The 23,706-nt window shown below is 39.4% G+C and overlaps 1 protein-coding gene across 2 annotated transcripts in view; it reads right to left on the bottom strand.

Moving 5' to 3' along the window:
* Window positions 1-4,852: 4,852 nt before the first annotated feature.
* RIMKLB (ribosomal modification protein rimK like family member B) overlaps window positions 4,853-23,706 on the bottom strand; it is a 41,120-nt gene continuing 22,266 nt past the window's right edge. For both annotated transcript variants that reach the window (XM_041460636.1, XM_041460635.1), the window contains exons 4-7: window positions 13,954-14,184; window positions 11,953-12,039; window positions 8,851-9,054; window positions 4,853-7,477 (exon numbers count right to left, since the gene is read on the bottom strand). In XM_041460636.1, coding sequence (XP_041316570.1) covers window positions 7,014-7,477; window positions 8,851-9,054; window positions 11,953-12,039; window positions 13,954-14,184 — 986 coding nt within the window. In that variant the 3' untranslated portion in view covers window positions 4,853-7,013. The remainder of the gene's footprint in view (window positions 7,478-8,850; window positions 9,055-11,952; window positions 12,040-13,953; window positions 14,185-23,706) is intronic.

The raw sequence follows: 23,706 nt of genomic DNA on the forward strand, positions 1-23,706 counted from the left end.
TCCATAAACAACACTGTTCTTTATTATCATGGCATTTCTAAGGCATACATATATGTACAAACATGTTGCTCTTAAGTAGCAAAAAAAGCAGTTGGGCTCTCAGCCTATGTGGCTGAGATGGTAAGGATGATGGTAAAGATGTTTTTTACCTTCATAAAAAAAATTCCACAGGATTGCAGAATCTTCCTCATTTATTCCTTGGTTTTTAAACTAGGTTACAATAAACATTTCACCAATGGCACAAATATGAACAGTCTTCTGTGAAGCAGAGAACAACTGGGCTAGATGTATTCCTTTCAGCCTTATTTTCCAGTATTCTAAATAAGTAGTGATTTTGGTGAAATTTAATTTTTTAAGACAAATACTGTGCCTTATAAAGGCAGAGGGGAAACTGGAATGTTCAGTCAAAGATGACAATTAAGGCATCAGGTAACCAAACACCAACTGAGACAGATCAATGTGCCTCTTGTACTACAAGCAGTCTTTTGATGGTCAGAATTCTGTAAATCAGACTCACCATTCAAAGGGACAGCTCAGGGACTCTGCCTCTCTTCATCACTCCCCTTACTCCAGTTAGTACTGTGCAATCCATTTCTCCCAGTACTGGAGGTTTCTCAGGTCACAGTCATGAGTTTCTTCTGCTGCTGCTGCTGTCACCTACCAGTTTTATTATTCTGTTGCAGCAGAAGGGCATATAGAAGAAGTTCTAGTTCAGCATGCACATAATCATCATCCCTTGTCTAAGAAGTCATGGCCTATTCAAGTTCTACATTTCCCCGTACACTAGGCAAAGCACTGAGCACAACCAAGATCAACACAAGGCTTTGAAAGCCATTCCATAAAGAGGAAGCAGCATGATACCTTTCAAGCTACAGCAAATATTAAAACACTAACTATTACAAAATGCAGTAAATTTTGGTAAACTCTCCCCACCAAAGATGAATTGCAGACTCTGCAAAGAACTAGTACTGTATTTCTTTCAAGAAAATCTTCACATAGTATGTATCTAAAGTCAGGTTAGAGATGCAAAACTGTGATCCAACATGAATTAACTAATAAATCTGAGGAAAAGAAATTTTTAATTTTAGACATTATTACAAACCCCAAAAAGACACCCAACCACATGCCTGAAAGTGTTACACCCGTGTCCTATAGCAGCTGATGCACAAAAATATACACAAATAAAGGAATAGGCCTGCCCAATGCTGAGACGCAAGAAGTGGGTGTGTCTGAAAGGAAAAAGCATTGGAAACATAAGTATAACAGGTTTGTAAAATTACCTTGCAAGTAAAATTAAAAGACACAAATTATACACTCAATTATACCAGCGAAATCAGGTATCACTCGACTGACCTTCACAGAGTGATTCCAGGTTTATTTCAGTGTAATTGAGAGCAAAATTTGGCTCTAAAATTATTCTCTCCCACCTTAATTTGAAGCTACAATTTATGATATTGCTGGTAAGTTTGCTTTCTTTCAGGAAAATATAAACTGAGACTATGAAAAATTGACTATTTTATGATGGTACAGAGGAGTAATTAATGTACACAGAAAAATAATCTGAAACAAGTGCTAATCCTTTACAGATGTCATGGGAAATATAATACTGCATTAGGAAAGTTGGAAGCCTGTTTTTAGGCTAATATTCCTCAACTTGGAAGGGTATTCCAATTGTCTAATATTTTACCTCTGAGTAAAACACAAGAGTCTCCCCCTTAAATTAAGTAAAAAATATTAAGTACCCAGTACTTTTACATTGTTTGAGATTAAGGGTGAGAGTTACCAGAGAAGGATAAAATGTACAAGTGCTTTGATACAGCAGTAAGGGCAAGATAAAATGTGTCACCCCATCCTCCACAAACAGAAATGATCAGCTCAACAGCCTTTTTCTGCAGCACACATATTCGTCCATCTGTCCTCTTTACAGGATCCTGCTCTATTGAATTTTAATAGAATTAACATTCTTAGTACTAGTTTTTCATTCCTATGAACTACTTACTTCTGCAGTTATGTTCACTTAGCAAATGGAAAGCAATGTATCTTTCAAAAATCTAAGCTAAAACAGTACACTTGAAGACAATCTAAAACTGATAAAGAGGAAGGGGAATTAATGTATTACAAAACTATCCCTCATACAGTTGCATGGTGGACTCACTTTTGTCTCACCTGAGTAAAGTAAAGCACAATGAGAGTTTTCTTAAAAGTCAACAGTACAAGAAGGAGAAATAAGGAAGTAAAGCAGGGTTTTCTCTAAATCTGGTTAAAGAAATCATTCAACAAGTATCACCAAAATGAACTGATGGGAAGAAAGGAAGGCAGACAAGTTAGCAAACTTAGGAAGGTTAGAGTAAGAGCAGAAAAGTGTCAATTTACCTGACAATAGGTCGGTTTTGGATGTCACCAAACTGCTGCATTTACCATTTTACCCGCTTGCATTACTGGGGGGAAAAGTTTAGGAAGGAACATTCGCAAGGATTTTTCATAAGTTCTCACTCGTGCCATCGGAAAGGGGAGAAGGGGTTTTCTCTGGATTGTTTGACTTTTTTGGCTCCTGAAAAGTTTTGCAAAGAACAGTAACAAAGTGTGAACTGTTAGAACACATTTCTGTAAAAAAAGGGAGAATAAGTCACCCAAAATAGCACAACAACAAATCCCACCCAAAATCCGCACAGTTAATTTGTGTCACCGTTTTAAACAAATAAACAAAACAAAAGCTTTTCAACTCAAATTAGAAACATGGGAGGCCTGGAGACTTCCAACAGCAGATCCACCATCAGAATGCTCCAAAAGTCACCCTCAAAGGTTAAGAAAGATTTAAAGAAATAAAACAAAGGAAAAGGCAGCAAACATCTGGTTACAAATACTGCAGTGTTCAGTTTAAAACAATTCCTAAAACAGTGAAAAAATTAAAAATTAAAAAAGGCAGTAGCAACAGAAGTTACCTGTCCGAGCACCTACTATTCCATAGAGAGAACAGGAGTGGGTCGTGTGTCTCACACCAGCCATAAAGCCCATAAACCTTCTCAAAAAGAGTGAGCCATGAGAAAGATACTGTACGATCTGTTTTCAAAGTCTCTCTAAGCCCTTATGGTCCCTTATGTATTTAACTGACAGGTTTTTGCAATGAGGGAATTTAGCGAGTGTCACTGGTTTCATTTGCTGGATTGTGCAGTCCGGTATAACATCTGAAGAAGTATCTCCTTTGCGTCTGACATACCCAGATGTTCCAGAGGTTATTTCCCGAGTAAATATCACACAGCAAAGATAGCACACGAAGTGGGAGAAAGTCAGCTCAGAACAAAAAATGTAACAGTCAATGTAAACATCAAGCATTGACACTGTGTTACAGAGAAGGTGTTGTAACATTACAATAAAAGATTTTATAAAACACATTAAAGCATTACATAGAAGGATTAAGATACAATCCATACATTGACAGCAAGACATCAATTACAAACACAGTATGCTGAACAGAATAAAATCTCCAACGTTACAGAGAACAAAATTTCATCAGATGTAGTTTAAAAAACTTATTCTTGCAAGCGAGTTTCTAACTGGCTCTTTCAAACATTAAAATATACAAAAATAGTTGTATTACCATCAGCTGTATTGGCACCACTGTAATCCACCACTATGTTGACCATTTTTTCAGCACATGCTTCCAAACCCACACAAGGAGGTAGTGTTAGTGCAACTGTATGGAAGTTTAGCATGTGATTTTCAGCACACTGAACTGAAGAAAATAAAGTGTATAAAGCTGACATCTGTGGAGTTCACCTTCAATGGGAAACACTGCCTGGTTACCACGGACTAGCTTTGTTGGTGTTTTCCCTTTGAGTAAAAACAAGATACCCGCCTTGCATCCCCAGGCCATTCTTTGTATTTCACTGTTTCAGGAGCAATGGGTAAGTAGAGAATAAATCCATGAGACAAGTGTGCCCATTTGTACAAATGAACCCTCAGGCAAGGTTTTCACGCAGCATCAATACTGGATATCCAAACACACATACATGATGTTTCAAATCCTGTCTCCCTTTGTGAACACTATGCATAGACTTATCTCCAAACTACTAATGGAAGCACCAACCAGAGGAGCAACTTATCAGAAGGGAGTCAAACTGCAATTCTCTCAACCCACTTGATGTTTTTTAAAAAAATCTTATGTTTACTTCACGAATTTTACAACTGTGAGGTGTAACCTAGACATTCTGAAAGGGTGCTAAAAATGTAAGGTTCCTGTAAGCTAAAAGATACTATGGGGACTCAAAAAAACAATCCAGAATACTCTGTTAACTTTCATCTAAAAGATGTTTCCTGTGATAGAAACACGAAGGCCTTTGTATACCAACTAGCACCTGTTTACTCCCTGCTGTTATTCCACATGTGCTTAACGTATGTCACAGCTAGAAAGGGAAGGACTGATCCTATCAGCCTGTCAAGGAATGCAGGCACCTACCAGTAAAAAGGAATAGACAAAAAAAGGAAAAACAACAACAACAAAAAAAGAGCCACCCTCCACCCCAAATTCCCCTTGGATAAACAAGCAAGGGAAGTAGAGCTCTTGCAAGAGACAGTTTACTGCTCAGTGACTAGAGAATTAGGTTACTTTCATGTTCTGTCATTCTGTAACTCTTCACAGAAGTTGAAGACCTTTATATTCTTCAGGTATAACCTGTGCACTTGAAGGCTCAATAAGAAGAAAATACCTTTAAAAATATCTTTACTGCTGAAGATCATTTTTTTGCTGGACCAGCTGGTCCACCCTCCTGCTTAACACCAACAGTCAACCTTTCACTTGATTTTAATAATAATATTTAATTCTACAAAAAAAAAAAAAGCCATTTTATTACATTCCTTTTAAAATAAAAAAACCAAACTGTACAAAGAAGCATGATCAAACCTCCATAAAGTAGGTTAATACTGTTCTGTTTATTGCCTCTTGAAGACTCTCTGCATAGTGTCCGTGAGTTGTGTTTAAGGTCCAAGTGAAGGTAAAACAGCAGAGCAGCAGAGAGGTGAGGAAGGGCCACAGAGGTGGGCAGTGCAGAACCTCAGAGGGTACATGGGACATGCTCCATTAAAGTATCCAGAAAACAGCAGCATTGCACACACACAACCCCCCTCCAAACAAACCTAGTTTCACAAGATGATTTTTCAATTGTAAACGTTTTACTTTGTTTTTAAAAAAGAGGCTTATCTTTATATATATATTTATATATATATATAGTTCCAGGGCTTTATGAACCCCAAGAATAAGAGGGGAATGAAAAGGGAGAAGGAGGAGGAAAAGGAGGAGGAAGACAGGGACTGAAAAATGGACTCAGTATCTGTTTTGGTTATCTGTTTTCCAAACCAGCTCAAGGCTAATGACAAAATGCACAGCCAGAAGGATTAAGGAAAATCAGGAAGTCTAGAAAAAAATTAGGAGCTAAACAGCCAACACCCTCAAAAAAATAAAGCAAAACAATTGTGCACACACAAACACACAGGAGTGTGCGCACTCACACCACACACATGTAAGGACCTAGGATCAATCCCTTAATTGTTTGTGGACCTAGGTTGTTTTTTTTTTTTTTCTTTTTTTAAACTGTGGCTTAGCTTTTTTTTTTTTTTTTTTTCCTTCTTTTTTTTTTTTCTTTTTTTTTTTTTCCTTTTTCAAATCTGCCACGTTTTCCAAAGCTAAGAACTGAATATTTCTCCCCAGTTATACTCTTTGGATTTATGCCAACATCGGTTTTTTATGTTCAGTGGGGAAAAAGTAAGCCTGGTAAGTATTGTATGAACTGCAGCTTTATTCTAAAATTCCTCTGGATGACTAATCACTTTTAACCAGCTCCTCCCTCCTCCACACCTTACCACATTCCTCCCTCCAAAAAAAAGCAAACAAAACAAACAAACAACCCCCCACCAATGTACAGGCTATAACTCAGTGTTTTCTTAACAAACAGTCTGCGGTGTTTTCACTTTGGCCACTGTTAAAGATGCAGGCATAGAGAAGGGAGTGTTGGACTAGCATGTATTAAAGAAAAAGGAACATTAACATTGCAGATCTCTCTCAGAAAGACTAAAACACTAACAAATACAAGTTGCACGTTTGCTTTAAACTAGTGTAATTCTTTTTCACATTTTTAGATTAAACATCATTTTGTATACCAAACATTACAGTGCTGTTTATCTCCTCCAACCATGCAAAAAATAGTTAAAAACGTGCCACTTCTGCCCACAAATAGATATGACCAATTCCCCTATATACCTTCCAAAATCAGGATTTGAAATGAGAAAAACAGAAGTATCCTCCTTTAAAAGCTTTATAAAGGAATTTAGACACAAAAGCTGCCACTTAAAACCAAGATGATACAATTTACAGATTTTTACAGAAAGTTCACATTAAGTCAACTGACACTTCTCTCAGCCTTATCATTTGAAAGGCCGTATCCTGTAAGGTCAGAAAGTGATGACTTTAAAAGGATCCTGAACTTACAGCTCCCATCTATAGGAGTAGGAACAGCAGGCGTCCAGAAATTTTGAAATACTTGGTGTTTAACACCTTCAACTCACATAAAGAATTTGAGGCACTCAGCAATTTACAGGATCAAGCCTTACAGAGGTAGAAGAGACTTAACTGGTGCAGTAATTCACAGAAGTTTCTAGAGAGCTGCCAGACAACTTTCTGAAAATCTTCAAGTGTGAATCACGCTTCAATGCTTGCCTGTGAAGACACATGAACTGCAATATATCTGGGACCAAAGCAGCATCCAAATAAAATTGCTGCTTGGTTACGAACTGAGCATCTCCACTGTAAAACTGATGAAGAATTAAGACAATTTAATGTTCTGCAAATGAGTAGGGACAGCAATCACAGCACGTGTGCCTTTCACTTTTGCTCTCTCGACTGACATACCCACCCCACTTTCCTCATTCCTCTGAGTGTTTCTGATAAACAGCATTGCAAGTTGGTTTAAAAAAAAAATGTACAAGAGAGAGTTCTGTTGGTCACCTATTTACACGTGGCATCACTCCACAAGGAGCTTGATCTCATTGGCTAGTAGCTGGTTCATGTTGAAGAGAGCCCCCGGGAGCTTGGTGAGCAACTCTCTCTCCGTGGTCTCAGGGTCGCTGTCGACAGAGCTGGAGCTAGCACTCATGTTGTCGACAGCGGCCCCAGCTGGAGGGCCCAGCTCTGGCTCGCTAGTCTCGCTGGCCGTGGACACCACGGAGAGCAAGGACATGCGCCGCGTCAAGCGGCCGGGGGCCAGCAGGGAAGCGGCATAGTCCGCTATGATACCAGCTACGTCTAAATTACAAGCCTTGTCAAAGGCAATGAAACCTACATTTGCATTGGCCTCGCAGACGTAGAATGAGCCGTCGTCCTTCATCAGCAGGTCAATGCCGCACACATCCATGCCCAGGATGTTTGACACTTGGACTGCCAACTGCTTGCCTTGTTCGCTCAGCGAGCACATCATTCCTACGCCACCTGGAAAAAGTGAAAAGAACTTGCTGTCTGCACTCAGGTCACAAGTGATTGACATCCTTCTCAACCGGGCAGTGCTTTTTGACTGGGAAGCTTCAAAGTCAGCCTGCAAGCACACTGCTGATGACTCAGAAAGCGACTCCTTTCCACAGTGACTACTAATGAACTTGATGCCACACCAGGATTTCAAAAGATTATGACTTGTTTAAAACAGTTAAGCGATGGCTTTTTAGTCAACAAAAAATACACATTTTTATGATCCCAGGATATTAAAAAAAATGAACGAACAAACCACCCTTGTTCCTTCTAATGTAGAGGCTTTCCTTACGTGTTTGTATGAGATCACAAGAAATATTTCAGCAAAATTAAACCTAGAGCTCTTGATAAGACTACAACTCTAACTGTAGATATGATTGAGGGGAATGGGGATTAAGACATTAGCATCTGCTCACATAACTCTCAACTTCCCATCACAGGTTACTGTCTCTAAAGCAAGAATTAGGGAACTTTTGTGTCTGAACCTCAGCTCATCAGGCTCACAGTCCACCAACCAAGTATTAACTGGCTCAAGCTTCATCTATCACAATACTTAAATTGAAAAATAACCCAAATAATAAGAAACAACAAAAAAAATAGCAGAAAAGCCTTTCAGACTATATTTCCTCTGCATGAAGTAGAAACTGAAATCTCTTAGGCATTTTGACTAACCAAAACTGCACTATACATGAACACATTTTATCCCATCCCTGCTCAAGCATCTTTCCTTCCTTCAGAAACCCTCAAGTCCAACACCAAAACCTATGCAGAATCTCAGCTCTGAGCATGCTACAATCAATGCAGTAACCTGCTCTTTCGCCCAGATATGGTCTTTGTGGGAAGAGGTAGCAGGGAGGAACCTGACAGACTTAAGGCAGCACAGAAAATGCACAGTGCAATCCAATTGTTTATTGCCTTCAACGGCTTCCTCACTTAACATTTTCTTCTACTCTCTTGCCAAATTACTAACTCCTCCACCTCCCTTAAGTGTTGCTTTTGTCTTCCTTCATTTTCTGATCCTCTCAACAGGATGAAACAAATGATAACGTGGCATTAGCATCAAACTGCCATTACCATATCAGTAGCTCCATTTGTGTTCTAGAACTTTCCCTGGCTTGTCATCATCCCATCTACCAAACACTTTGAGCAAAGATCATCTCTTCTTCTGTGTTTGCTCAACATGCTTCTTACTTAATCCTCATTCTTGTGTTTCCCCTTTAAACCCCCAGCAGTAAGCACAATTAACAAAAATAACACCCGCAGCTTATTTCAGTCAGCTTTGTGATTTTTCAACTGGGTTGAAGTATTCTGATCAAAACTATGAGCAATGCTTTTCCTACCAAGTGAGCAGTTACTCTGCATCCTCCCATCTGTTGAGCAGCGGAGCATGGTGCCCACCACACGGCCTCCCACTACGATGACGCGCACATCCTTGCCATGGGACTCCTTAACGTATTTTTGAAATAAGTAAGGGGCATCGTGACGGATCAAATGGCTTAGGTCTGCCAAATGGTGCTTGTCTCGTGCCAGGAACACAGCTTTACCTGTATGGAGGAAAGAACATCGGGGTGTTGAAAGCAGCTACCCATCTGAGCTGCATCAATGATTCAGCACATGAAAGTAAAACCTCTGACCGGCACACTGCCCATTCTCAGAGGCCCCATCTGTAGCTTATATCCATTTACAAATTCTTCCATGGACAACAGTGTTCCACTGATTCAGTGCTTTTAAGTGTTCAAGTACTGACAGAGCTGAGGAGACATGAGTTTAAAAAAAAAAAAAAGAAAGAAGTGAGGAAAAAGAAAAAATCTTTAGATAAAGGAGATGGTCTTGCAGTTTCAACTTCTTTCGGTACAAGTCCTTAGTGAGAGGAAAAAAAGGAAGAAATACTTAAAGAGCAGCCAACATGTAATTAATAACAATTTTGTTCATCCGAGAGGACAGGACCCACAGCCTACAGCTTTGACACACAGGAACCAACAACATGAAACTGCTGAACACTGGGCAAGTAAGAACTCTGAAGTCTCTGGTGCGCCACTGCAGAACCACACACTTCTCTGTTAGGAAGTTCCTGAGAGCTGCTCTTCCCAATACTTAAAAGGGCTCAAAACTCCAGAATGAGGTCTGCAGTGGAACAACTACATTCAGAGGAAAACGTTCCACTCCACAGTATCCAAGATAATTTAGCAGAAGATTCCACAAGACATAAAATGGATGGATTATCCTTCAACTGAAAAAAAACCCTCTTGACAAATCACTATATTTTCTGCAAGCAAACATCTCTAGGACTTGGATTTTTTAACCTAAAATAAGTAATTTCATTTCCTTTTAGTTTTAGGGCACACCAAAGACTTCTCTGTTCTTTTTCAGTTGTATTCACACTGGTTAAAGTCACCCCTGAACTACTTCCTATCCAATTTCCAGTCTCACAAGACTGCATCCCTTTCCATCTTTGCCTACATTTCCCAGCTTCTTTTCTCCTTTCTTAAGGGCTCTATGTCACATTATGTTTTGCAATAAGGCTGCACTCTTTCTCTTGAAGCAGAACTGTCATTCAATTCTGTTATGGTGCTAACAGAGTACAAACATAAATTGATAAACTGCCCTCCTTAAGTAAGAGAACAGAAATGCAGCAGTAGCAGGACTAGGATAAATAATGCGCAAAGAATTCCACCAAGTGTTTCTATGCCCTACTAGAGCAGTCTCTGTTTAGACAGAATTTAAGGTCTCCATAACACAGAACACTGCTTGCGGATCATGGACTTTCTCATTACAGAGACATGAGAACGTAAGCTTAAAATTCACAAAAAGAGAAAACTTCCATGTCCTTTCTCCCACTCCAAACTTTAACTCTTCTACAGGCAATTAATAATCCTGCTGTATTCCTGAAATGGAAAAGGAAGAATGATGCCTTGGAGACAAACTACTTAGTTCTTATCCAGCATCATGACATCTTGGTAAAACCAGGATTGGCTCATTTACTGCAGCAGCAAACTGCGCAGAAAATTGGTCTACAACAGAATGACTTTTATTCATCAGCCAGTACCTATGACCACATTTGCCTATTTATTTTAAATATAATTTGCAAATGGCTGCTCTTCAATTAATTTGAAAAAGTTTCCCCAACTCTCTTAATGTGAAAAGCTATGTACTTTGCATAAATTTGCATTAAAATGCCTGGAATTTAAAGTGCTCTAAAGCAAACCTTGTAAACAGATTTACAGGAATCCTGGCTAAAAAAGGGAGAAGAAAATCAATAGCTGAAACTATAAAATTATCTAGTAGGTCTTCACTAGAGGCGGTGTTAAGTCAAATCCACTGTCTCAGATATTCCACAGCTGTCAAACTGAGCTTGCTGCAACATCAAATTCCACCTCGGCTTTAGAGCTCCACCCACACTTTAAAGCCACACTAACAGGTATTGCTGCTAACAGCAGCAGGTCTTCCTCATCCCCAGCATTTTGCTCTCTTCCATTACATCAACACAAGCCTTTGCGCGAGTAAGTGCTAAGTCATGTAAGGAATTAATCTGAGTAAAAATAACCCATCTAGATCCATTTGGCATCAGTTCCTGATCCATTTACTACATGGCTACAGAAGCACTCATGCCAGCAGAAGAGAAGCATCAGAGCAGCAGCGAGTGAGAGCAAACTGATGGACAGAAAGAAAGAAGTGATAGCCTCTAGTTATGATTTTGTTTGAAGTAACTCCTGGTTTTGTGCCTTAACTTTATTTTTAGTCTCTTTATAGAACAAGTATTTATAAAATTTGTTTTAAAGTATATTAGAAACAGAGCAACTTCCTGTGCAAATAACCTCTGAAATTGATTTAAACATGGCTTCCTTTAGTAACCACTATTTAACACTAAATTAGGTTGATATTTGTTTTATATTCAACATTTAAAACATAAGACTGGTAACAGAGCAATTTAATCTGAACCTGAGGTAATACCACCAGCTCTGTCAGAGGTATTTTTCTGAAAAACGGAAATTCAGTTTTGCAAATAATACATACATAAGATTTTAATTAAATCAGAATCCTAATTATAGACAAAGTCGAGTAGGAAAGAAGTCACTGAATGAACTGAGATTTCATTTCTTAGGCCTATTTAAAAACACCCCTAAAATCCATGTAGGCTTCTTTCAACTTCACGAAGGCCAGACCTCCCATTATTCCAGTTCAAAGCTTTCCTCATAGAAGTCACCAATGCACCATAATTCTGAATGCTTTGCCCCCTGCCTTTGCAAGACTGGGTTCTACTAAAACTGTTTCCCAGTGCTGCGGCCTATGCAACATTCAGCACTCAAGAGTGGTAGAATTTAGATGAATTGGAAAGAAGTCCAATACCTAACACATCTTCTTAACTATCACTCCTTGATGAGACAAAATGTTGGAGTGCTGCTCAGAATACTCCTTGCCCTCACCCCTGACCTCACACCCACCTCGATGACCCCGCGTGTTCTTCACCACCATAGGGAACTCCAGCACTTCCGCCTCATCAATCATTTTGGAAAAATTCTCATGACCACCTGGCAAAAAGAAAACCAACAACATTATGTGCCACCAGTCTGCTGTGGCCAAATTTGGGATGTACTTGCCATACATTCCTCCCACCCTTACAGCTTAGATAATGCAGAGAAATCATCAGTTAAGGAGGACCTTGGTCATGGAGCACGATCAGACTTTGAAGGTGTTTGTGATGTGTGGGATACTAAGACCTACTTCCTTTTGAATTGAAGACACAAATTGACAAAGGCCGCTTGATCACAATCCCAAAAGACTCACTCTAATCTTCCAAATCCAAATGCCCCAATTCTACCATCTTGTTCCAGTTTATCACTTCTACTTTATCAACTTCTGTCTTTTCAAATGTCTAACAGGAAAACAGAAGACACATAGCACTAGTAACAGTTCCATCCAAACTACTAACCAGGAAAGCAACATGGAACACAATGACAAGGCATAATGCACAGAGCAGCAGCAACCCAGACCTTGTCAGTCCACCTCCCCCCTTCTCAAGGCTTAAGTCTCCTGTACCTCATTCTGCCTACATCCTGAAGTAGTACTTCAACCTTTTAATCTCACTGCATCTGTAAGGACCTTAGAGAGTAGCTTTTAATGGCCATTCACACAATTGTGGTTGATACTTCAAGGTTACTTGAGTTCAATTCAAAGAAGGCTGACCACAGCACAAGAAATACAGACAAGAAAAGTCAGCAGACAAAGGGATGAGCCCCCTCTAACACATCATGCAGTAAAGTGCAGAAGTCAAGCCAAGACACAAAGTCACAAAGCCAGCAGCAGCCATCACAACCCTGCCATGGAGTTTAATGCATGTCATGGAGTAACATGTCAGCCAGCACACTGCTTTACTTGGCAAAGTCAGCTCTCTCACTGATAACTTGATACTTGGAGTTTAAAAAAAACAAAAAGAAAAAAGAAGAGAAAAAAATAAAGTCATGCTTCTGTCAAATTCCAGAGGCAGACACTAACAGAAGTGGGAAGGAGTAATGACCAAAGAGGTATGTTCTGCAACTATTAAGCATCATTCCTGGTCTCCCCTTCCACCCAAAAATTAAAAACTCATTCCTTTCTCAAAAAGTTAAAACAACCACATGTATAAAGAAAGAGTATGTTTCTTCTCAAATGTGTTTTCACGGTAATTGATAGAAAGCCACGGTTTTGTCAATTTTTTTTTTTCATTTTGTCACATTCCCATTACAAAAGCCTATTGATGCAATCACACAAAAGGGAGGAAAGCGCTGGTATTCCCAGAAGGAACAGACGGTTGAGAGGTATCTACAGTTCTTTAACAGACTGTAATTAAAAGCAGAAATAGCATTGGGGTAGCTCAGACAAATGGTTCCTCTAATCTAGCACTCTGTCAGGAAACAGAGATACCAGAGATTCCAGAGGCAGGAACGATGAACAATAATTAACTGTCTTGGTGGGAAACAAAGCCTAAACTATTGTTAAAAGATGAACACAAGGGCTCATACTCCTTGCTACTCTTGTCCTTTCACAAAAACTGATGTATTTGCAGACACTTTTATTCATATAGGAGTTTAATCTACTTTCACGTTGTACCAAAGTCTAGTTTTCTGTAGTACTTATGACATTAGTACCCCAAGCTCTTGTCTGTTGTTTTGGGCAATTGGAAAAGAACAGAAAGTATTATAGCACTAACAGCCAAAGTCAGTTGCTTGGAAGGCTGAGGTACAGTTCAAATACTCTTTTCAAAGCATCAAAAGCCAATCAACAAGGACAAAACCAGAATCTGGGTATCACAACTTTAATTTCCTTTTTGGTTACTCAACACTTAGCTGTGGAACTGGACTCATGCTGCTTAAATTTCTATGGATTTCCAAAACTTACATCTTTTGCACTGCAAAAGCACAAGTTGTCTAGGCAACTATGCTACCCTTTTGATCCAACAGCCTTACCATATGAAAAAGTGTCTGGAAGAGGCACACCATGGCCAGCAAGTTCTTGAAATGTCCAGAACTTGTTGACACAGTTGAGGATGGCTTGAGGACGATTCATCAATCGACAGCCCATCTTCTCTAGGTGGCGAAGGACTGTGATGTCGCTGTCACTCTGGACCCAAGGTGTTGGCACACGCACAACCACTACTTGTGGGTAAGCAGTAATGAGCTCCCCTTTCACCCGGAGACCTAAAGAAGGAAGAGAGAAAACATCCCAGTCTTAAGTCATAAGGTCTCCAAGAGAAGGTAAACAGGCACAGCAATACTGCACTATCTGTGATCAGAGAGATACCAGACTTCAGCACTGAGTGTTAAAACAGCACAACTCTCCCTAGCACGCATCTTGTCAGCTGTGCTGTTTCACCCATGTCACTCTTAACTCACTTAAAACTAGGACCAAGCAAAAACCAGACTTAATTAGGGCACACAGTCTTGGGCTCCTTCCCAGGGTGACGGACACTTGTTTACAGGTTGACACTCCACCTTTTCTACAGTGTAAGCTGTACACTACACTCACATCAGCTGTATCAACAGCTCAGGAGGTTCCTGCCTCCCAGCGCTGGTTCTTGCCTACAGGATGCAGTTCATACCTTTCCCAGTCCCAGCTGTATTGATCCCTCTGTTTGTGGCACCACGTTACACAATATATTGCCAAATTAACAGAGACTAGACAGGATCCTTAAAAAAACACAAAAAACCAGCAGTATTTTTAACAGGCCATTTCAACAATCTGATTTGTATTAAATTAAGTAGTCAGAAATAATTTTATCAGCTAACAGGGAAGCACCCTGTGACAAAGGCAGGACCCAGAAGGAAAGCCAGCTTTGCCACCAAGATCAATATATTACTTAATCACGACCCATAGTTTTACAGGCTAATTCTCTGAAAAGGAAACATTGAAAGACGAGCTGCAGGAATAGGCATACGACAGGACTGGACAGGAAGGCATCAAGCTCAGTGGAGACAGTCTGGCATCTGAAGACAGGGAAAGACAAACAAGGTTTGATATTTACTTTATTTGCCTTATGTTCAAAGCAAAAACTTATGACTTCAGCTAAAAAATACTCAGCTCACGCTGCTGTCAGCACCTTAAGGGTTAAAAAAATAAAAAACAAAAAAAGTGAGCTGAGAAATCACAGTGCATCTGCATCTTGTGCCTACCAAAGGCCACCTGTAACTTGTGAGATCTAACCACATTTTATTACCTGATTACTGTATTCCAAAGATGCTACATTACAAATACAGACTTATATCTACTCTGCATGAAGGCACTGATTGCCAAGCTATATATTTCATTACAAGGTGCATTAGAATTAATTGGGGGAGAATTGGGATGGAGGGGGGAGAGAAGAAGGGGGAGTTTCCCCACTCTGTACTTCCCTTTTTTTTTTTCCTTCTCCCAACCGGGATGTATTTTAGACCTAGCATTAAACATAATGAAGCAACCACCTAACTCCCAAAATGGAAGTTGAAATGTGCTGCCCAGTCCTCAGGAGAACACAGAACCATATTCTGGAAAGGCCAAAACAGAGCCACATCCAATACAAATCCCTTCTTCCAATCCCCACAGCCATAATTGCACAGAGATGAGCAAACATAAGCAGACGGGTGCTCTGGCTGCTCACCTCATTAGCACCGAGCACTGCCGCATTGCAGCTGACATGACTCGCGTGTTTAAGCAAGCAGGCTTCAGACACACACACACACACCCCATTTTAGCAAGATTAAAAACAAGACACTGCTACAAACCTAAGCAGACTGTGAACAGCACAAAATGGACTACCATCTCCTTCAGCCAGAAAAGGAGTACACATTCAGCAAGCAGAGGATTTTTTTACTTATTAGTCGGATTCCACCTTACACATGTCTTTTTCCATTTAGGTGCATGCCCAATTACACCCACTTTTTGCCAATGAAATTGCATGCACATCCTGATCCACATGCAAGCTGTGCAACAATCATTTTAAAAAGGACCGCATTTTCTACACAGCCCCAAATTGCCACCGTTATCTGTGTTGTGAACCAAAACGACACAGTTTTCCAATTCATAATCTCTCAGTCTATTTTGTTGTTTTGCTTTAAAGTCACGCCACATGCTGAAGTTTTGCACCATGGATTCTGAAAAAGAAAAACAGCAGTTTGAGGAGATGTGTTTGTCTCACCTGGAATTCTTCTGAGTACCTGTGTTAGACTTGACTATCAGACTGCTGTAAATGTAGCCAGGTCACCATCACCCCTGAAGTGACTTTGGAAGTACAAAGATGTTATCAACAGAACAGTCTGAGGTTTTGTTTCAGATTCAGTCATATTCTCTGGTCTGGATACTGTTCTCCCCAGAACAAAATTTCTCTCCCCTTACAGAAGGCAGTTTACAAACAAAAGAAGAGCTATTCAATGAAATGTATAATTTGAATCACTACTACTGATATGCACCATAAAAATTAGCTGCAGTCTCCCAGCAACACAGCAACGGAAACAGCTTTATTGCAGTAAAAAGGAGAGGCAGATTCTGCCATTTTGGAACAAGCGTGCATTCAGCATCTGAGACCCATCAGTTAACAATCAGGTTAATGGTCATTATTGCCAAGTGGGCTGATAAAATAATAGTTATTCACTATAATGCACTGAAAGCAGCAACACAGAAGATACTAATGCGTACGGGTAATTTTTTTCCCAAAGAACTGATTCATGAATGCAAAGAAAAATAAGGGGAAAAAAGACTACAGAGATGTTGGGTAATGGTTAAGAGGTAATTTTTTTTTTCTTTTAAAATCATAGATTGTGCTAAGTTGAAAGGGACCCACAAGGCTCATCATGTCCAACTCCTATCATTGCACAGAACAGCCCAAACAATCACACCCTGTACCCAGGAGCATTGTCCAAACACTTCCTGAACTCTGTCAGGCTTGGTGCTGTGACCACTTTCCTGGGGAGCCTGTTCCAATGCCCAGACACCCTCAGTGTGAAAAACCTTCTTCTAATATTCAACCTAAACCTCCCCTGACTCAGCTTCAGGCCATTCCCTCGAGTCCTGTCACTGGTCACCTCAGAGAAGAGATCAGTGCCTGCCGCTCTGCTTCCCCTCATGAGGAAGCTACAGACCACGCAAGGTCTTCCCTCAGCCTCCTCTTCTCCAGGCTGAACAAACCAAGTGACCTTTTTCACAGTTTGGCACACAAAACTGCACACAGCTGAGATGAACCCTCTTTTCTTTGCGGTTATAGGATCATTCTGATCCCAAAACAGAAAAGCAGGTTACACTCACTGTTGCCTGTGGACAATGAACTGACCTCACAAATAGACAGAAAGCAGACACTCAGATCATACAGAAATACCTTGACAAATAACAAGTTAATCCATTCATTGACATTTTCAGGGGATGCCCATGACATTGCAGACACAGCAAAGAGACAGCTATACAGTCCTTTGAATTACCCATAATATAAACTAGGAAAGGAAAATTCAAGCTTATCCAATACTGTGAACTTTCTCATCATATAACAACCATTTTACCAGAGCCTGAGGAACAATTTTTTAGGTTATTGCAAAATATTTGGTGTTGTTTGATTCTATGATATAAAGACTCATGAGTTGGAATATCACACAGTAAAAACAGATGTAAACCCTGCTCTTCAACAAGACCTATTCTTTTACTCAGTTCCAGCTGTCTTTGTTCTTCCTCTGCAAGACAAAATTCTCCAAAATGGAACATGGTACACCTATAACATTAGACACCGATCATCACAGTATTCAGACAAAGTACAAAAGGAATTTTTGCAATGTGAACTGTAATCACCTGGGAATAAACCTCACCAGTTACACCATACCCCTCAAAGTCAGAGCCTCAAGTTTCTCTCAAAAACAGCTCAAAGTAGCACATGATAGAACTGAGTGGGTAAATGCATGATTATTCATCAGTTGGCCCAGCCACTCCTCCTGCTTTTCACTCCCAAAGAACAGCAGGCAAGCTTAAAATGCAAAGCAGCTGGTCTCTGCTAAAAAGGATTATTTTGACCCAAAAGGTAGAAGCCACCACATGAACCTGTGAAAACCACAGAAAACAGACAGAGCATTAAACTGTACTAAAGACAGAAGAAAGAGGCAGAGATGACTACTGCTATTACCTGTGAAATCAGAAGATGTGCATCTACACCCTTAGAAAGTTCCTGAGACACTAACCTCCAGCACAGCAGAGCCTATTCACACAGTAAGATACTCAGGACGACAGCTGTCTCTCAGAAACCTGATTTAGTATAATTTAGCATGGACAAACACTCTCTGGACAAACATACTCACATGGATGGCTAAAAAGGATCAAGATTTCAAGAAACTGTGTGTGGCTTCTGAACATTTTAATTCACATCCAAGCAGTATTTAAAATTGCTTACATTTTTGAAACTTATTATATTCCATTTGCAGCCTACACAAATCCCTTCCAATCCCTACAAGACTCATTCATTAGCAGATTAGTAACTACTGCAAAGCAGTATCTCATGTCCAGTTTGCATGTTACAAACAACTGTACTTTTAGTTGAAACAATGCAAGTGCTTTCACAGAAAAAATGTCGTTTCTGAATGTAAGCCTAAAAACTCCACGACTGCAAGGACATCAAAAATATTTTCAGATGTTTTATATATCTTGATTTAGCAAACATCAGGCACTTTTAACACAGATTAACCTCAGTAATATTAAATAAATTTATAAAAGGTGAAGCTTTTCACTGTGCCTGGAGACAGCTGGTGCACTGCCTTGCTACTCATGGAAGCTCATGACCTATCAAATCCATTTCTGACCAAACAGATCAAAAGAGCAGGAATGAGGCACAAAAGGTGCATCTTTCAAACTGACTTCCTGTATATATTTCACAGAATTTGTCTAAGAATTGTGTGGCTATGAGAAGTTCCCAAACGTGACAACACAGTTAATGTACAGGTAATCCCATGTACAATGTGGGTAACTACGCAAAAAATCCTTACTCTGTGGCCTCAGCTGCCACAGGCTGCCATTGTAACTTCAGTGGCTTTTTACCTTTAGCAAAATCCCCCCAAAAAACATCAGGTCTCTGAAATACATAAGTAAAACAAAGCAGGAAAAAAGTGTTTCAGTATTCAGACAGATCCGGGATGTGGAATACTTTTTCTAACAGGCATACCAGCATATAAGTGGTTGGTCATCGTGCCTGCAGCACTACAAAAAATAAAATCTAAATCAAATTTCACTAGCATAAAACATACACCAGCTCCCACCACATTTCCAACAGGAGTTAGCAGGGTCTGGGAACTTCCAGATATATTACCCAGATTTTTCCTCAGAGATCTGTCGGCTACCCTGAAAGTCTCCAGCTCTCAGAACTTTGTTATACAAATTTATTCATCCACCCATCCATGGAGCTGCTAACGTTTCCCAAATGAACAGTCACTCAGCAAGCAGGCTATAATGAATTCAGTTCAGTCAGCTGGGAGAAACAGGCAAGCCTTCTATCACACAAACCTTTCCTCATATTTTGATGATATTACATCCTGCTACTTGCTCTGCACAATTCAGTTGTTGTTCTCACAGACATCACTGAATTTTTCTACAAGCCTGGACTCACTCCTGCTCTCAAATCAGTGCATTCCTATTTCATTTGTCCTCCCAATATCTGTCACCCACAAGACACTGCATAATATTTGCATTAAATCATTATAAAGTGTTTAATAATTACTTACAGTTTACTTGCAAGGAATTAAATGTGTTTCACCCTAATTGCCATGTTAAAGCAAGCTTAAAGCTCAGAAGGGAGATATCCCAAAACTAAATAGCAGATTACTGCAATAACAAGTTATACATTCCCTCACTAAACTCCATCACAACCAAATCTCTAAAACTTTCAAAACTCATCATACTTCAAATATACATTCTGCCAAGACTGTGTCAGAATTAAGGAATAATTAACAGAAGCAGAATTAACGTTAATGAAATACTACTCTATATCTCAAAAGCTTGCTGCTATATTAATTTAACTTTATGTATCTATTTATAACCCAACTATAAACAACAAAATTTCCAGAAACTGGGTGATAAACATTCTTTTTTCCAACTTCTTTTTTCAAACCTTCGCTGAAAAACAAAACTTTATTGAAATATACAAGTATTTTGGAGCAATTGGCAATTCCTGGGGGTTTTGCCAAAGACAGAGGCAGTCACTGAAGTTAAATTCCTCTTCTGAAAAGTGGCTGCTTGTGGCAGCTGTATGCTAGACGAAGTATCACACTTCAAATGCAATTTTATTTGAACCAGAACTTAACCTCTGAAAGGCAGCTAAGCACTGAAATTTTAGAGAACCACCAATTTATTAACACCAAACTGAACCTCCCCTTTGAAGCTGCACAGGAATTTTTCCTATATCGCTTATCACCTGACAGCCACAGTTTATTAGTCTGAACATTAAGTTGTCACAATTCCTCCAAAACGTCACTGCCATGTAAAAGCCTCTTTGGTATCTAGTATTACCAAGCTATTTTCGACTCTAGTGTCCACAGAAACAGATTTCTCCAGTAGTTCTGTGCTGGGTGTTTTAAGTTCAAATTCTCTCGCTTCCTGTCCTGCTTATTAGTTTTTTCAAACCAAATTAACAAGTGCTAACATTCAACCCTATGTGTTTAATATGACCTCACCCTGCTTCTCCACAAAAACTTGACCAGAAAGGCTTCCCACCAAGACACACTTCCATAGCTCAGCAGTACCAAGGAAATCACACAGAGCAGAGACAAAACTGATCTCTCTAGAACATCACTATGCCACTGTATTCAGAAAAAAAAAGTATTTTCGAAACCGGGAGCTGTAGATTTAGCAAGCCCTTATGATGAAACCTTTACCTAAACCCACTGCTCAGCACAGATCACACTTCAAAAGCAGACATGTGTTTATAATCCAGATATGATATTTTAGTTCCTATATGGTTTAGGTGAGGGCTCTTATATCTCATTAGGACTTTTGTACAGTAGTTCCACAAGGTGATCTCAGAACATTCCTGGGTCAAGTAAGCATGACTGACAGAGTTTTAGATGTCTAAAGCATCCTCAACTGAGAGAACACCCACTTGTGGCAGGTGTCTGTCCTATATCATCTATCCAGAGCCTACCGACACTGAGAGCCTTAGAAATAACAAGTTCTGGAATCCCTTCCCCAACTCAAATGCAGAAAGTCATAAACACTAAACAATCCCATTCTAATTCAGTGTTACAGAACAAGAACAGAATCATAAAATCATTAAGGCTGTAAAAAACCTGTAAAGTCAAGTCCAACTATTAACCCAGAATTGCTAAATATATGTAAACTAACCTTACTGTAACCTAACTCCACTCTCTTAACACTCAGTCTTTCCCATGTGTTACATGTGCTGTTTCTGTTCATTCTGAATAGCAGATGAAGAAAAAAAGTTAAGGATATACCTCAAAAAAAAAAAAAGAAAAAGCCTGACTGAAAAGGTCTTTCCAAAAGCAGAAAGAAATCCCAAGGAAGGTTTCAAGCAACCCATAACAGGTTCTCCTCCCATCTGAGATTAATCAGATTTGTTTCCTGTAATATCAAAACCTACTAAATATCTTTAAAATGCCTAACATAATGCACCTCATCTCTCTCTGCTACCAAATAATACCTTCTGACACCAGGAGATGCCGTTTTTTACTTAAGCAAAGTGCTGAAGCAAAGTGGAGAAGTGAGTTTCAGTTTGTAATGAAGACACAGATCCTTCATATCTGTCTCCAATAACAGAAAAGATACCTAAAAGAATGTCTACACTGTCAGAAACTTTTAATAAATTCTATCCAACTCTCTCTCCTTTCCAATTTTTCCAAAATATATTTAGAAAAGCCTAAATTCTGGGGACTGGAAAGATCCCCTCAGTTTATTGCTGCAGTCTAAGGCCTTCCTCGTCAAAACAGCATTCAATTTATGAATTGGAAGCACTTATTTTGGAAACAAATGTATCCTTCTTAAAAGAAGGGATTTAGCTGTGGTATTTTGGGAAAAAAATTGCATTAAAACTGACTCTAAAGCTTGCAGAGATAATATCAATTCCTGTCATTTAGGAGAGTCTGTTGTTTTGTGGGGGTTTTTAATGTGTCAGAGAAAAGCTTGTACTTGGACATACAGTATACAACAGTTCAATTGTCCTTGTGAGTACAGTATTTTCCTCCACTAACACCTTCAGTCCCCTAAACAAGCTGTTCTAGACCAAAAGCTATAACCCAAAATTTCTTAGTTTTGACAGACGCTGACATAGAACCATACACAAATCAAAGGTAGAGAATGAGGAATTCCATTTTTCCTACACCTCTGTAAGCAAACTCACTGCCTCCTCTTTCTGACTTTAGAGGGTTTAAACTATACTGCAATAGCTATACACCTGCTCCATGCCCATACTGTAATGACAATACAGATATAACACTGCAGTATTATTTTGTACCTGATCTGGATGCAGAAGCTTCCACCTAGTCACAAAAACATGTTAACTAATTAAGATACTTACTTAGTATGCTCCCTAATTAATACACTCCATACAATCTATAACTTTCTTCTGGAAAGAAAATGTTCCTCATTATTACACAGTCCTTCCAATCAGTCCAATCAAATAAGAAAACCATTAGTGGTTGTACTGTATTCACAGATACCATGCTAAAGCAAGTAGAAGGGACATCCCTCCCATGCAGCTAGTTTTGACCTTTGAAGGCAACACATTTAAGAGATCAGCCAATTTACCACTAATCTCTAGACTGGGTAAGGGTAATTCTGTGCTTACCAATCCCTACAAGCTGGTAAGTATTTTTATAAACATTCAGTCTACACTACAAGTTCTGAAGCTCTCTTGTTTTTTCTGAAATAATCACCCACCCAATTTACAAAGAAATATAAACCACTAAGGGTCAACAGTTCTCACCACAAACAAGTCAATGGCAGAGAAGAGAAACAAAAGCTTTTTTACCACTTCAGGTATGATAAGTCTCCTTAGTTCATTTAGCTCTTCCACAGATTACTTAAAGAATCGCCTTTAAATATTTGCAATTACATTTTTCTTCAAGTTCTTCCATTTTACAACAACACAATCATAGAATTTCATTACCGAATGTCACTCTTGATTTGTTCTTAGTTACTGAATTGCAATTTACATTTATTCCTAGACTCTGCCTCTAACAACTTAAAAAGATTAAAAACTCTGAAAGGAAAAGGTCTGACAGCATGCTGTGAACCTTGGAAGACCTAAGCAAGAAAGTGGAAGAAATGAGCACCTCTTTAGAAATCCCCATGCTGAAGAAAGGACTCACATAAGGTTATGGTTCTAAGACAATTTTGACTTAAATCCTGTTGCTGCCAACAGTTTTACTCTCCAGCTCCATGCAATCCTACAGTGGCATGTAGTACCACCTACTCCCTATCACTCATACACAGACCCACTGTGAGCTGGTAAGCTTCCCACACCAGCAGGAAACTTCTGCTCTTCTGTGGAATTCAATTTCTTGCAGGTGTTGCAAACTGAACAAGCTCACTGCAGGATCTGATGAATCCAGGTGTCAACTGAAACAGAGAAACCTGGATCACAGCAAGGACAGCAAGGATCTCAACAGTATAAATTGGCAAGACAGTGCTGTTTTGAGACTAGAATTACCTACAGTGAGGTGGATATTCTTTCTGCATTTACAACTCGATGGTCACTATGCTAGCCCAGGCTC

Source organism: Pyrgilauda ruficollis, unplaced genomic scaffold (genome assembly GCF_017590135.1).
Source record: "Pyrgilauda ruficollis isolate IOZ18807 unplaced genomic scaffold, ASM1759013v1 scaffold146, whole genome shotgun sequence".
Classification (NCBI taxonomy): domain Eukaryota; kingdom Metazoa; phylum Chordata; class Aves; order Passeriformes; family Passeridae; genus Pyrgilauda; species Pyrgilauda ruficollis.